Below are 15,644 nucleotides of genomic sequence, written 5' to 3' on the forward strand. Positions count from 1 at the left end.
CAGTCATACAGAAAAGGCCACCGTGCACACTCGAGACTATTGTATTACAAAGGCGGCTAATACAGACTGGTCTGTGGAGTGAGACATGCTCAGGATTTGTTGCTCTATACACTTAGCACTATAGTTATGTCACACCACATCACTATATATAGAGTTATCAGTGTGAACTGACACCACGGAGCAGGGCATGGATGAAAACAACACCCCTATGAATCCAGCGTCTGCTCCATTACCTACGCTAATAACGTTGACAGCTGAGCGGCGATGACCCCAGCCCCCTGTTTCCCCTCTCCTGTGCAGATGGCCATTAAAGAGAGAAACTGACACTTTTTCAGTAGGAAAGGTATTTAGAGCTCTTCCAAATGACATTTTTTTTTTCTCCTGTTTTGGCCCAAATTAGCTTCGCAGTGATTATTGGCCGGTTTGGAGTTAACCCCGTTCTACATTAAAAAGGTATCAAGACTTTAGAAGCCAGAATTCGACACAATTGCTGATTCACGGTTTTAAAGTTCACCCGGCGCCTCGAAGCTTTTCTCCATACTATTACAGGTAAAGGTGTTGTTTTAATTTCTCTTTCAGATCTTCAGTTTTCTTTCGTTGTCATGTACGACGGCTATCGCTTTGTTACAAATGGTCAGCTTGATTTCTGCCTTCCCCTTATTTTACGGACACAAAAACCATTGCATTAAACAGAAACCCTTTTGAGTAGTCTTATGAAAGCTGTGATTATGTTGAATACAAAGTAATGGCATATCAGAGAAGTAAGACATCAGACAATAACCCAATCACCTATCCTCCTGTTATCTTAAGCTGCCTGAATTCCACTATTATGGGGAAACTGTGTGCTTATACTGCTGAAAGACATAAAGTAACCAGTAGGGGGGTTTGTTTTCTACCCTCCCAGTGTGCTCCGTGCCTGCCTTTGCTAGAGACAGGACTAATGCTGGCATGGTACTGTATTAGGCACCCCCAGTAGAATAGTGGGTGAGCAGATTGCAAAGATGAATACAAAATACACACCTACACACTCAGCTCGTCTCTCTCCTTTGCAAATACGCCGCAGCATCAAAATCACAAATCACATGCTTCTGATTGTTTATGCACAAACAGTGGGTCCCTGATAGAATTGCCTACTGGTCCTGATAGAATTGCCCACCGTGTTTAAATTCACCTGCGCCTAGAAGCGTGTCCCAAACAGAGAGGCGGTTTGGTTCCAGATCAATGAGTCTCTCTCCCACTGAAGACAACAGATAATGCAGTGTAATGAAAGAGCCGCCAAACGAGCTGAATAAATGAATGAATAAAGGAACGTGAGACTGGAATTCAGACGCCTACTTACTGCAGGCAAGAAAAACTGTTTTCCAATTGTCTGTTCTCAACAAATTATTCTGCCTGCATACAAATGACACCCACTGAAAAAGACCCAAAAGATATTTTGTAAATGTGGACATTAGTATCACGCCAACACTCCTTGTTTAAGAGTCTTTGGAAAAGAAATGTACAATTTGTCGCATTGCTTTGATGAACAATACAGTGAAATACATAAACACATTTTTCCAGTTGATTTGATGTCATACAGGACATATGTTATCAAATATTTAGATATGTAGTGAGATGTGAAGGTGCATGACAACAACAATGAAAAAAACATGTACTGCAGCAACATAGTGAATCTTAAAAATAAAGATGGTTTTATGAAATTTTAGACAGTTTGAATGTCTTTTTTTTTTATAATCCCCACGGGCATGCACATGTATGTGACCATACACATGCATTGGAGAATAAGGACAACAGGTTTTTGCACCACACAGTGGTTATGGTTGACTGCCAAACTGGTATAATACTTTCCACTTTTTAAGTGATAGGGTGTTGATGCTTGTGAGCCTGAATAAAACAAGGGTAATAATCATATGCATTTTTGGTATGTGACTCATCCCCTAAGATATAAAAATACTCATTCTGACCGACAAAGCAGATCAAATAGCTGTTGAATTGCTAAAATGTTGCTTCATCTTTTGTGCTTATGACATATCTCACACATAAATCTCATGTATTAAAATATAAGGTGACACGCATACTTGGAAATTGCAGCAAAATCAGGTGTGAATTAACTTTAACCATTATGCCACTGTATTTATGTCACTGTGCAACTGCTTCATGATGCTGGCAAAACAGTATGTCCTACCCAGCATGTGGTTGGCCACATGAACCTGGATGTCCCATTCACTGTAGAACACCATTTGGCATTTGATGCACTGGTATGTCTTCTTCTGTATATATAGATTAAAAGACCAAAAAGAAAGAAAGAAAAAGAAAAAAGAAAAAAGGACAAAGATTATTATAGACGATCAAAGATTGAATCTGTATTTCTTATTGTTTTATATACTAACCCCAATTCCAGTGAAGTTGAGACATACAATGATACAATACAATGATTTGCAAATCAGTTTTGACCCATATGCAGTTGAATACACTCCAAAGATAGTATATTTAATGTTCAAACTGATAAACATTATTGATCTTTGCAAATATTTATTCATTATGAATTTGATGCCTGCAACACATTCCAAGAAAGCTAAGACAGAGGCGACAAAAGACTGGGGCCGTTGAGGAGTGCTCAAAAAACACGTGTTTCGAATATTCCACAGTGAATTGGAAGAAGGGGAGTGTAGTATCCCCGAAAGGCCCTGTTGTCCACAAGCGAAGATGGGGCGAGGTTCACCACTTGGTGAAAAACTACATGAGCAAATAGTCCAAAAGTATAACAACATTTGTCAACGTAAAATTGCAAGGAATTTGCGGATTTCATAATCTACGCATCATAAAATCTTTAAAGGATTCAGAGAATCTGAAGAAATCTCTGCGCAAGCGGCAAGGCCAAAACCCAATATCGAATGCCCATGACTTTCAATCCCTCCGATGGTTCTGCATTAAAAAAAAACAAAAAAAAAAACGCATCTTTGCGTAAAGCATATCGCCACGAGGGTCAGGAACACTTCAGAATACCATTGTCAGTTGATACAGTTTGTCACTGCATCTACAAATGCAGGTTAAAACTGTACCATGTAAAGCCAAAGCCATACATCTACAACACCCAGAAACGCTACCTGCTTCTCTGGGCCCCAGCTCATCTGAAATGGACTGATGTGAAGTGAAAAAGTGTGCTGGGGTCTGATGCGTCTACATTTTAAATTGTTTTTGGAAATAACGGACGTCATGTACTCTGGGCCAAAGAGGAAAAGGACCAGTTCAAAAGCCAGTGTCTGTGATGGTACCGGGATGTGTTAGTGCCCGTAGCAGCCATTAATGCTGAAAGATACATACAGGTTTTGGAAGAACATATGGCATCAGATTCAAAATGAGTAGATATCTGCAAAAAACATGAATGTTTATCAGTTTGAACATTAAATGTCTTGTCTTTGTAGTGTATTCAGCTGAATATTTGTTGAAAATGATTGGCAATTTATTGTATTTGTTTTTATTTACGTTTCACACAACGTCCCAACTTAACAGGAATTGAGGTTTTTATATATTTCAAAATTAATTTGTACAACGCATTTAAAATACCTCTTCGGTTTGCGAGGGACTGGACCTGGGCATCGGGGAAATCTGGGGTGTCTTGAGCTGTCCGCTGTTACTGTCTCCTGTTTGTTCGCGATGCACTGTCTGGACGTGGTTATGCAACTCTGCTTCAGACTCAAACTTCACATTACAACTTGTGCATCTTGTCTTGGCAGTAGATGATGAGGATGTAGAAGAGGATGAAGATGATGAAGAGATCGCTTTGCCTTTCCCCTCTCCTGGGCTGAGACTCTCTCCCTGGATCCACTGAGCTGTAGTTGTTGCTGGAGTGGTGGCTCCCCCCTGCTGCTGCTGTGGTCTCCCTCCATTCACTGTTGGGCTTGAGCTCTTGGAGCCAGCAGCTGTCACACAGGATGCACAAAGGCCATATGGCAGACCATTGATATCCAGTTTGACCAAGTCCTGTTTTGACCGAAAATCTTTCAGGCAAGAGGCGCACTTGTAAAGTTTCTGGGGATGGTGTTGCTGTTGGTTCTGAGAGATGGCGTTGCTGCGACCGATGGGTTGGTTGGATGACATCGTTCCCGTTTTCTGCATGTGGAAGGTACCGTGGATCTTTAGCTCCAAGGTGGACGTGACTGTCTGCATGCACACCACACACCGGAAACCAGTAAGGGAATTCCTCAGGTCAGGGTGCATCTGACAATGTTCAAGGAAGTCCTCTTCACTCTGCAGTGGCATCTTACAAATTCGGCAGCTGCCTGTATCCAGACTTTTGCTGTGAGTGACCTTGTGTTCTGTCAGGGTGAGCAACGAAGGGAAACGCTCACCACAAATGGGGCACATGTAGTGTTTGACAGGCCCAAGGTGCGTCTGCATGTGTTCCCTCAGCCCAGCCTCAGAGAAGAAAGTGCGGGAGCAGACGTTACACTTGTGATTACCCTTGATCATTTCTGCTTTCCTTTTCATCATAGCGCTCTCACCAGGGCGTATATTGTGGTCCCTCAACTGGTGATTTGTGAGTAGTGACTCCATGGTGTAAGAGGCACCGCAGATGTCACATCCGAACATCGGGTCCGCGGTATCCACCTCTTCCTCACTTCCATCGTGGCTGTTCTGGGATTCTACAACAGATCCGCCTGCTGTCCCTGTGCCATGGCTGTTGGTAAGGAGACCTTGTAGTTCTGCATCTTCTTTAGGCTGGCCATCACCTGCACTAACAGTGGAGCCATTAGCACTACAGTTCTGTGCTTTTCCCTCATACACACAGTGTTTCTCCCTCAAATGTTTCTCCAAGAGCACAATAGCGTGGAAGGCCTTGCTGCAGAAGCGACAGTTATACTTCTTACTGTGGGTGGTGATGTGACATTGCAGCTCCACCTCCGTACCAAAGGACTCTCCACAAAAAATGCAGCGATGGGCACGGCCCTGGTTTTCCAGATGGCTATGTTTGACATGGAGCTGCAGGTCTGTCTCATGTCTGAAGTCCCAGTTGCAGGAGGTGCAGCGGTACACCTTCTTCTCATTGCTGTGCTTTACAGCCAGGTGAAGCTGAGTTGACACCTTTGAGTCAAATACCTCTTGGCACAGTGTACAACGAAAGAATACAAAGGTATGCATGTCAAGTAGGTGCTTCTGCAGATCATCCACAGAAGTGAACTGCTTATCACAGCTCTCACAGATGTAGTATGTGGAGGTAATAGTGAAGTGTATTGTCACATGCTTCAACAAGGATTCTTGATTTGGGAACTCTTTATTACATTGTGGGCAGGTGAGTTGAGGTTGCACGCCATCCAGGTGAGTCTTTAGGTGAGTTTGAAAAAGATCTAAGCTGGTATACTTTGCTCCACACTGGTTACATATGAACTCACTGGCTGCGCGGGAGGCTGAGCTGCTTTGCTTCAGTATGGCAGTTTGCTCAACACTTATGGGAGAAGATGGGCTGAGCGTGCGCAGAGACTTCTTTCCATTGTTGATGTAGTTCAAGGCCAGTGGAATGTTCTTGTGATTCTCCTTGATGTGCTTGTTAAGCTTCAGAACACTGTTAAATATTGGGGAATTGGTGCAGTAGGAGCAGGAGTATACCTCTACAATAGGCTCCTTGGGGGTTACAGCCAGAGGGGAATCGAAGCGCAGGCTCCCCCCGTCACAGTGAGTCTGGCGAACATGCTCTTCCAGGGTAGCCTCAGTCAAAAAGCCCATGAAACATTGGGGACAGAAAAAGGCATTGCTCTCTTTGGCCACAGGACTGGGAAAGCCATGGGAGCAGCGGATGTGCTCCTGCAGGGCATTGAGATCACTCAGTACCTCAGGACAGAAATTACACTGAAGGAGGGCATCTGGTAAGCTAGCTAACAAGGCAGCAGGTCCTTCTGCGTTGTGGATCTGTTTAAGATGTTCATTAAGATTTAACAATGAGGGCAAGATTTCTAAACAAAAATGGCAAGTGTGGGCTTGCTCTGGCTTGTCCAGGTGAATAGTTCGCAGGTGAATTTGAAGAACAGCCAAACTGGAAAACACTTGTTTGTTGCAATAGATGCAGCTATAGGAAACTTTAGGCTGTTTGGAAGAACGCCCTCCAATATCTGATGCGTTCTGAGCTGCCCTTTTTCTCCTCCCCCTTGCCTTGGGCACTGGGGGTGCTGTTTCCACCATTGTGGAGCTGTCAACGGACAAGTTTGAATCAGGAGTAGTGCTAGAGACAGAGGTATAGCCAACAGTCAGCAAAGAAGGGCTGTTACTATGGTTACTAGACTCGGGGAGCTGGTGGATGTCCATGTGAGAGTAGAGGTCTTCAACGGAGAGAAAGTGCTCAGAGCAGATAGCACAGGTATGGCCCTTCCGGTCACGGCTGTGGGCCTGGTCAATGTGGCTAAGCAGGGTTCCCTCATCACTGAATGGTTCATGGCAGTAGATACACTGAAGGGTGGCACCTAGGCCTCCATCCTCTGATGGAGAGCACTCTGGGTGGCACTCAGCGATGTGCCTCTGAAGCTCCTCTGGGACATCAAAGCCCTCCTCACAACGGCTGCATTTGCGAGTTTCTTTCAGCTTCCATTCATCAGCCCTACAGAGGCTTGAGCTGCTGCCATCTTTGCCTCTTTCATGTACTTGCATGTGGCCGTGAAGTGAACTGGAGGAGAGGAAGCCTCTGCGGCACACAGGGCACTTGTGGGGTTTGTTGGAGGCGTGAGTTTTCATGTGGATTTTGAGGTGATCGCTACGGGAGAAGGAAGAGTCACATTCCCCACAGTGGTACTTCTTATCACCCGTGTGCAGCTTCACGTGTCGATCACGACTACGCTTGTGCTTAAACAGGCGGCTGCAAAAAGTACAGCTGAAGGGGAGTTTATCGCCGTGGCTCTGCTCGTGTCGCTTGAGGAAGCTCAGACGACTGAATGACTTGTCACAGAACTGGCATGGGTATGGCAGGCCAGGACCCCCTTCCTCCTCACCAAAATCATAGTCCTCACAGTGTCCTGGAGAAGTCTGATCCTTGCTGGAGGGTGACGATGCTGGCCAGGAACATGAAGGGTCATCCTCAATATCAGCACCGTCTGGAGTGAAAGACAGACAGGCAGGGAAGAAAGGGCATGGTAGAGAAAAAAAAAAAAGAGGAAACGGTGAGTTTCAGGGAAGAGTTCATTACTGTATTGGGAACATATCAAAATTTATTTGAATTTCATTGTCATAGTAACTGTAAGAATGTGTGGTGAATGAATACAATTTTTTTTAAATGACTGTAACAATGGCTCTCCTTGGCTGTTGTCTTGTTACATTCAAATATACAATTTAAACTATGATTAGAGGAGATAATAGGTGCAAAATACTTTTATGACAATTAACCTTGTATGTGGCCATGTAATGGCTTTGCCCACTGTGACTCAAAAAGTAATCTCTCTGACATTTAAAGCAGACACATGACAATGGGCCTACTCGGCGAAGTAAGCCTGGCATGAGGTAAATTACAACATTGCTATTATTCTTGAATAATTTCCAGAGTATTTCTTCTAATGAAATTTTTTTTATGACAAAAGAAAGTATGCACGTAAAACCATTTGACAAAGGCAAAAAAAACAAATGTGCATTTTCGACCTTTCCCATACTTTGCTTTTAAGAATCCACTACATAATGAATGGTTTTCATGAAACATCATTCATAATGTATTTCAGTGGATATTAGATTATGGAAGACGGCATGCATTATTATCTTATTTGTCAGTGTAGCCATTTCTTAACTGTAAGGCAATAGACACTTGTTGGGTGAATGTGCCATAAAATGATGCTGGAGAGGCAAAATACAAAAAGGTAAGTGAGTGGCTCACTAACTGCACAGAAACACAAGCAGGTACACAGATGGACTATGGAAGCACACATGTGTCCATTTTCATAATGGCTCAGTATACAAATCACTTATTTGCCTGCATTCCATCACACTGTTTGACTTTATGTGATATAAATGGAAAACACACAACACTACTTTCCACAAGTTCAAAGGGTTACAGACCACTTCTTCCTGCTGCAAAATTCTAAGTGCTGTGAACTTCCTTACTTAAATAAAACAACGTAATCCCAGCCCCTTCAGAAAAAAACTGTGTCAAAAGGCCAAAACTTGGAATTGGAAAAACAAGAGGAAACTGAAAAGATTTATGAGTTAGACAAAGGAAAAACATGAGCTCTTTATAGGATCCAACCTCTGTATTCTCCTTCAGCTGACAAATCTAAGTCTCTTTCTCTTCCCCTCTCTGTTGTTTTTACTGGAAGATCTGCCCTTTGTCAGGATATCATGCCCTCTTTGAACACTTACCCCCATCAGCGCCTATCTTCAGGAAACAGATGGGGTCGGAGGCCATTCCCTTGCCCCTCCAAACTGCTGAAAGCGGCACATTGAGAACCCACCTCCACACCGTGGCCCTCCCAAAAACCTCCTACCCTTGGCAAGCCGCCCACTCCGCACACATATCTCAGTCAAGGAGCAAACCTTGCCTGATTTACTTGCTTTATTTCTCATATATGTCTCAATGTTTTCTCTCTCTCTGGTTTGAGGGAGGATGGTTGACTCAGTGCTATGCCCTCCTCCACAGAGGGGGCGGATCTGCCCTCTTTCTCACTGCCTCTCAGGATTTGGGAGAAGAAGACAGTGCAAAAAAAATGACCTCAACCAATGCCTTACAGTCAAACATATTGGCTTTCAGACAGTAGAATAAAACAAACAAATAAATGGGCCTGTATACAAGGTTAAATGAAATTCTACTGTCTTAAATGAAGATGGCATTGCCTTGAGACATGACCAAGCAGTCAGGACAACCCTGCCCCATATTTTTTGTTTGTTTGCTTGATGTATAGTATTTATTTAGTGCCATTGTCCAATAACGCATATACATAAAGTAGTATCTGTGGGGGACATGTGGGATTTGCAAGCAGCTTGAGGTCCACAAACGCATGGTTAGATGAGCAAACAGTTATTTTATTTGTTGGCTTCTGAAAAAACACTGGATTTATTGTGTAACATGTTACAATATTGGTAATATGATGCAATACTGGACTCATGTTCTCCAAGGGTAACATTTTCATCAAATCATCATACTTGAACATGTTAAGTGTGTGTGTGTGTGTGTGTGTGTGCGTGCGTGCATGTTGGACTGAAACTATAATTTCTGCTGCAGCTAAAAAAATGCAGTTCCCAGTCTTATTAAAAAAACAACAAATAAAAAATAAAATAAACAATTAGAATCTGTTTTCAGATATTTCGTGTTCATTAATTCAGTTAACTTTAAATTCAACATTTTGTCCAGTTTCTCTCTGTTACACGGCATGGAAGGATGGTCAGACAGTCTCTCTCTTTCTCTTTCTCTCTCTCACACACACAAACACAGACACACAAAACATATCTGCACTCATACATGTACACATAGAATACACAGCACAATGGCCAAAAAAGTGTGTGAACAACAGTGGATGAAAGAGCAATCAGCCTCAGGAGACTTCAAGAGGAAAAAGAGAGAGAGAGAGACTTGTTTTTTTCCTTCTTCACCCAGACAAGAAATGCCCAGGCCTCAGCAGCAGCCTGAGTAAATAAAAGAATGGGCCTTACTTCCCTGTCTCTCGGGCCAGGGGCCTGTGCACGCCAGCACTCTCTGTGCTGCTGCCAAAGGGGATGCTGGGGCCTGAAAAACTACACCCTGCAGCTGAAGGGCTGTCTTTGTTGGTCTGCCAAGGCCTTCCTGAGCATCCTCCAGCCAACAGCCTGTCACATCCTGGGAGGAAGACCTCCATCTTAAGGCCTGTCCCTCTCTGGGAGTTCTGTCCCTACCCCCTCCTTTTTTTTCTCTCTTAAATGTCTCCTATATGGAACAAAACAACCTCACTCAAAGTAGTCCAATAAAGGAATGGAGGAAAATATGCCATAGTTACAAAAGTTGGATAGAATTTCCACCTGTAGTTACACCTCATTCAGCCTTTTAAAAAAAACAGAACAAAAATCCAGCTAGGACTTCAAAATTTTAAAATTTTAATGTATGAAAGATCAATAACGCTGGCTCTGAAAAAACATACTCCTGTTTGTTTTTAATTGCAATTGTTATTACTACATTTACTTTCTTTCCATAATTGTCTGTCTGTGGAACATTTTCAGAACTAGTACTTGTATGTTTGTTTATAGCAGCTGTTCCTCAAACTAGTCTTCAATGATAGATAAGGTAGGTCTGCCATTTTTGGTCTGTATATGACATTGGTCAGAATCAGCCACCTATATTTTGATATATGATATCAACGTATTCAAAATCTAGAAAAATAAAAACAACATAAGCAAAGTATTAATTTTAATGATGGCATAAATGGCAAAGCCATCAAATTCTGTTGTGCTTGTACATTGAAAATAGCAACTCCAATGTGATCGTCGGTACAGAACAATCTATAATATTTGAAAACCTTGAAAATAAAGTCCAAACATTCACAAATGCATCAAAATAATTGTCCTGTGAATGGGAGAATGGGCATTCAGTCTATTGTGACCATAGCTGACAATCCATTTTGGTATCAAGTAATTATCCAAAGATCATTCTTTAGGATAATTCCGCTATTCGTTATGTTTTCTGTCTCATAAGAAGTCATTTTAGAAATCTTTCAGCGGTCCTGGTAATCACTCTGAAGCTGGACCTTCATGTCTGAGGTTCTGGAAACAGCTCAAAATGGCTTATCACTGCCTGACAGCAACAGTACATTTCTTCATTTTAGGATGGCAAACTGTTATCCAGGTCCAAAACCTTATCTTATCAGAAGTGTGCTTCTACTATCACTCGTCTGCCGCCACTATCGAAAGCTGTTCAAAAGCCAGTCTAGAGAAGCAAAGGCTGACCAGGCTTTCAGTAGCCAAACCTTATCTTTCTCTGTGTTTACAAGAGATCTGTACATGATGATTGTCATAGAAGATATGTTTGAGTGAGTGTATTTGTGGCACGCTGGGATTTGGTATTCATTGAATAAACAAAACACTGACAACTTGTCTGATGTTATACCATGACCCCACTTCTTATTCAGAAAAGAGATCTTTTTACAAATACAGGGAAAAAATAGTGAGTCTTTCCCATGAGATAATGGATGTGTCATCTCAACACTTTACCTGTTCTGAAACTGAAATAGCAACGTGTGTCTTAACAGCTCGCTATCATGCAATGCCCTATTTGTGACACAATCACTTAAAATTGTAACAGGAGATGGTGAGGATAATTTACACATTAACTGAGACTCAAATCTTTGTGTGCATCAAATGAACTTATCACTCAGTGAATTAAGGATCGCAAGGTGGTGTGTTTTATTCACTCCCTCCTGCAAGAAAAGCCCCCTGGTACTTCTGTTGATGGCAATTCCCGTTTGTCATCATCAAAATTGCCAGGGGGCAAAATGAGGACTTAAAACAGAACAAGTGTCTCATACACAGAACCACTGCAATAAAAAGGACTATTCCGTTACAAAATACTAATCCTAGAGTAAAGAACTGTCTATAGGTGTGTATATGTGTGTGTGCGTGCGTGCAAGCGCGCACATGTACAGTGTAGTACACATACTCAGACCGTCTCTTTTCCTCTTTTTCTCTTAGCAAACACAATATGTTTTTTCACAAATCACTCTGAAATGTCAGGTCCCTCTCCCCTTTGCTGCAGATCAATCAAATCCTCTATGCTCCAGGATGGGGAGTTGGGGGTGAGGGGGTGGGGAGTGGGAGTGGGAGTGGGGGGCAGCGGCAGCAAACAAGGACACTATTGGACAATGCCGGAAATCAGCAGAAGGATTCACTTCGAGGGGTTGATCTATTCCATGCCAGAAAGTTACTCTAGCCAAACCTCATGTACACAAACATATACTACATACACATGGCAGAAAAATGCACACATTCCCCAACTGCAGTCAATGGGGAGTTTTTCACACAAGGCCTGACACAAAGAGCTGGAACATCAAGCGCTGTCCTGACTCTGTGGTCGGGGTGTCCATTACTCCAGCCCTCATGGCTCTCTCTCGCTTTCTCTCTCTTAACCATAGGGATACAGGAAACTGTCAACTACTTTGTCCACATTACCCACGTCCCCCAGCTCAGACAGGAGCACTTGGTCACTGTCCCAGAAATCACAGTGCCCCGATGGCAGCCCAGGAAAGCTAGACAAATGAAAGGCCTGAGAAGGAAAGTAGGACGGCCGGTCATCCTTTACTGGGCTTTTGCCATCCATGATATTGAGATACATTTAAAAGTTGGAATCCGGTGTTTATGAGACATGCGCCTCCCACAAAGTATGATCGTTCTATACGATAACACTTAATTTTCTTGTGACGGGGCTGCCATTTATAAGATTGTGTTTGTAGTGAAAATTAGCGTCATGTAACAATGCATAATTGCTGTGTTTGGAGGTGTCTCGATAACTGCGCAGTAAGGTCAGTTTAGCTCCTACGTAAACGCTAGATATGAATTAGCGAGCTCCGATTGTGAAGGAGAAAAACAAACATTTTCCGATGGCACAGAAAAAGAGAAAAGAGGTCTGCACATAGCTAAAATATCAATTTTATCTGCTGATTTGACAAAGAAAAAGCAGCCAAGGCATAACTCTTGAGAGCAAAACCCAGTGGCATACAGGTGAGGCTGTCGCCGTAGTATTTCATTTTAAATGAGACTAAAACTTGTACTTTGAACATAAGCCCAAGAACCAGAAAAAGTCCACGGAGTGATTTGAAATGAGAAAAAAAAAAGAGAGAATGAAGATTTCAGAGCATATCATTCACTTCATATACTGCTATGATAAAACTCTGTTTGAATACAATGTTAAAAGAAATGGTAAAAATATTATAAAGGCTAGTATAGATTTTTTTGACCATTTTATTGGATAAGTAGTTGTTATTATAACACGTTTCTGAAAGAATCATTGTATGTTTAGCTTTGACTGCGGAGCATTGCGCATTACATTTATCATTGTAATTGTTCATCGGGCAAAGTCGCAGGGACGGCGATAACGAGAAATTAAATTCTCATGTCTGCCTCATTTACAAGCTTTTAAAATGATGCTTTTGAGAGTTTTTGGTGAGGAAAATAAACGAAAGTTAATTAATACATTTAATCACCGTTTTGCGAGAAATATGATTTTGGAGGTTATTTGTAGGTTGATTTTCACTTGACTTCACCCGTGAATTTTGGATTAAAATTCACCCACACCAGGACTCACACCTCAGAGTTGAGTGTTCTGAATATCTCTTTGTACAATAAATTAGTGTTGATCAAAGAAAAGAAGACGCCGCCGTGACGGCATGACAAATGTTTTAAAACGGAAGGCTTCAAGTTCAGTGGGGGTAAAAACAAAATGGCTCCCACATTACTGTGGCTGAGCCGCGTATCTGTCCATGGGATTTGGGTTGTTGTCCTGGCATTTTACTGGAAAGCGGTGGTGTTGAGGGGAAAGACAGGACCACTTCAGGTAAAATGAGAAACAAACAGGAAGGAGGCTGTTCTTTGGGTCTTGGCTTAAACAATCGCCACAGTAAACCTCCCAGAGGGAGAGAGGAGGATGACAGTCTGTCCCCCAGCATGCTCCTTCACCACCTGCCTCACAGCACTGGCTCCAAGGGACTACTGGGCAAAGCGGGATTGGGCTGGGCTTCAATACTCAGGGGAGTCACTGTGTGTGTGTGTGTGTGTTGTTCCCTCAGCACTGCGGCAATCAGGTGCAAGATCCAGTGGACAATCAGCTAGCCAGTTAGCCTCTGTAAGAGACACTGGCAGTGCTCTGCTGTGCTGCTTTACCTGGATGCTCTTTCATCTAATACCGGGCCTATATTAGTCACTCTTGTGAAATGATGCAGTCAGTTTGGGAAACGGAGGAGGGAAAAAAAAAAGCACAACCGCACAAACTAAATCCCTACACGTTAACCTAATTCAAATAGGGTTTGCTCCGCGAGGTTGCAAAGAGCTGGACTGAGAACAGGCTGTAACGTCTAAACTTAAACGCACAACTATTCATTTCATTCTAATCATCTTAGCCCCTTGAATGATTTAAGAGAAGTTTGTGCCAACAACTGTGTTTTATCCACGACACCGTCTATTTGCAAGTGAATGATAAAAGCCTCCTGAAACTGCATGTATGGGACCAGGAGCCAAAGGGATGGAATCCCTCTTAGCTTCAGTATTAGCATGCGCCAGATATGCCCAGTCCTACTTCTTGACCTATAACCTTTGGTTCCCCTGATTAATACACTGTGGCTCTATTTGATATCTCCTCAACGCCATCCAAGCTTGTCGGTGGTAAAACAACTGGAGACAGCCCTGGAGGGAGAAGAAAACATGCATTTTGCAGAAGAGAACGGGAGAGGAAGAAAAACAAGCATCAACTCAAGCAAGACGGTGTATTTTCATGCATCCCTGTCTTAAATGTCAAGATTTCTTAACCCTCAGTGGCTGCAACACTGACACCTCTCCAAGGTTCAACAGAAACCGCATTCATTAATAATTAGCTTAGTTGTGCGGACGGGGAAGGAGACCGGAATCGAGGAGGTGAGCAAGACAGCTAAAATTCTAACTTTTGTCCTTTCCTTGAGAGAATCAAATTTCAAGACGAGTTTCTTTTTTTTTTCATTTTTCTTCCTCTCTTGTTTTCCTGGTGTGTTGGCCAGAATCCCGCAGGCGGCCAATGAACGAGCAATTCAGATGTCGCATCAGCCTTACCACTCCCTCCTCTCCTTAATCATGGCTCTAATACCCTCCAGATGAATAAACATCTTCATCCCCTCTCTGTCGAAGCCAGAAGGCTCCTTCACTCTTGAATCCAAGTGAGAAAGACGAAAAGAGAGAAAGAAACAGAGAATTGAAGAGGGAGCACAGGCAACAGATGACAGATGGAAGGGTGGATCAATGTCGAAATGAACCAACAGCAAAGTAACAAAGCCGTGGCAAGATTTTTTGGTTCTTCAAATAGTTGGTTTGATCTGTTTCCCCCTTGACACAATTACCACAGTCCTCCTGATTATTTTTCTCTTCTTTAACACATTGTACGGGCAGGTTGCGCTTACTTTTATGATCGCGTTAGGAAAGTAGGGGTTTTGCGAGTTGTTGTGCAACCTTGTCGCCTCAGAGTGAGTCCACAGACTGCGCAGGAAGGGGGAAGGGGCGGAAAGGGAGGAGGTGGGGTGTGGTGGGGGGGGGGGGGGGTTGGGGAGGGGGTTGGTCCCTTGAGAATGGGCCAGGCCCCAGACCAGCACTTCCCTGGCCCAGTAACTGTGCCAGAATACTCATGACATGTGTGTACAGTATGTGAGCACAAATGGTAGACAGATTTAGGGGTTTGCTTTGTTTCCCCTTCTATTGTTTTCACTGGTATCCAGGCAGCTTATTATCATATCTTAATACTACCAAGTATCAAAAACACACACACATATACATAGTCATGCATGCACACGCCTCATGGACTGAAGTAGTTCCTTCTGTGCCCTCACTCTCATCTTCATTTGCAGAGCAGGGCTGGAATATGAGGCCTGAATACAACCAGACAAATGACTACAGGGCATTTTACTTATTCATCCATCACTTCACATTGATTTATTCCTGTTTATCTATTTATCAGCTGTGAAAAAAAAACCTCTTTGGATTGT

At 42.9% G+C, this 15,644-nt stretch overlaps 1 protein-coding gene across 1 annotated transcript in view; it reads right to left on the reverse strand.

The window, feature by feature from the left end:
• Positions 1-15,644, reverse strand: part of znf521 (zinc finger protein 521) — an 87,619-nt gene that overhangs the window by 42,116 nt on the left and 29,859 nt on the right. Inside the window, exons 5-6 of the mRNA XM_086172944.1 lie at positions 3,568-7,079; positions 2,186-2,270 (exon numbers count right to left, since the gene is read on the reverse strand). Coding sequence (XP_086029070.1) covers positions 2,186-2,270; positions 3,568-7,079 — 3,597 coding nt within the window. The remainder of the gene's footprint in view (positions 1-2,185; positions 2,271-3,567; positions 7,080-15,644) is intronic.

The sequence above is a fragment of the Fistularia commersonii genome, chromosome 25 (genome assembly GCF_037954325.1).
Source record: "Fistularia commersonii isolate RoL2024-O1a breed Wild chromosome 25, RoL_Fcom_v1.0, whole genome shotgun sequence".
NCBI classification, from domain to species: domain Eukaryota; kingdom Metazoa; phylum Chordata; class Actinopteri; order Syngnathiformes; family Fistulariidae; genus Fistularia; species Fistularia commersonii.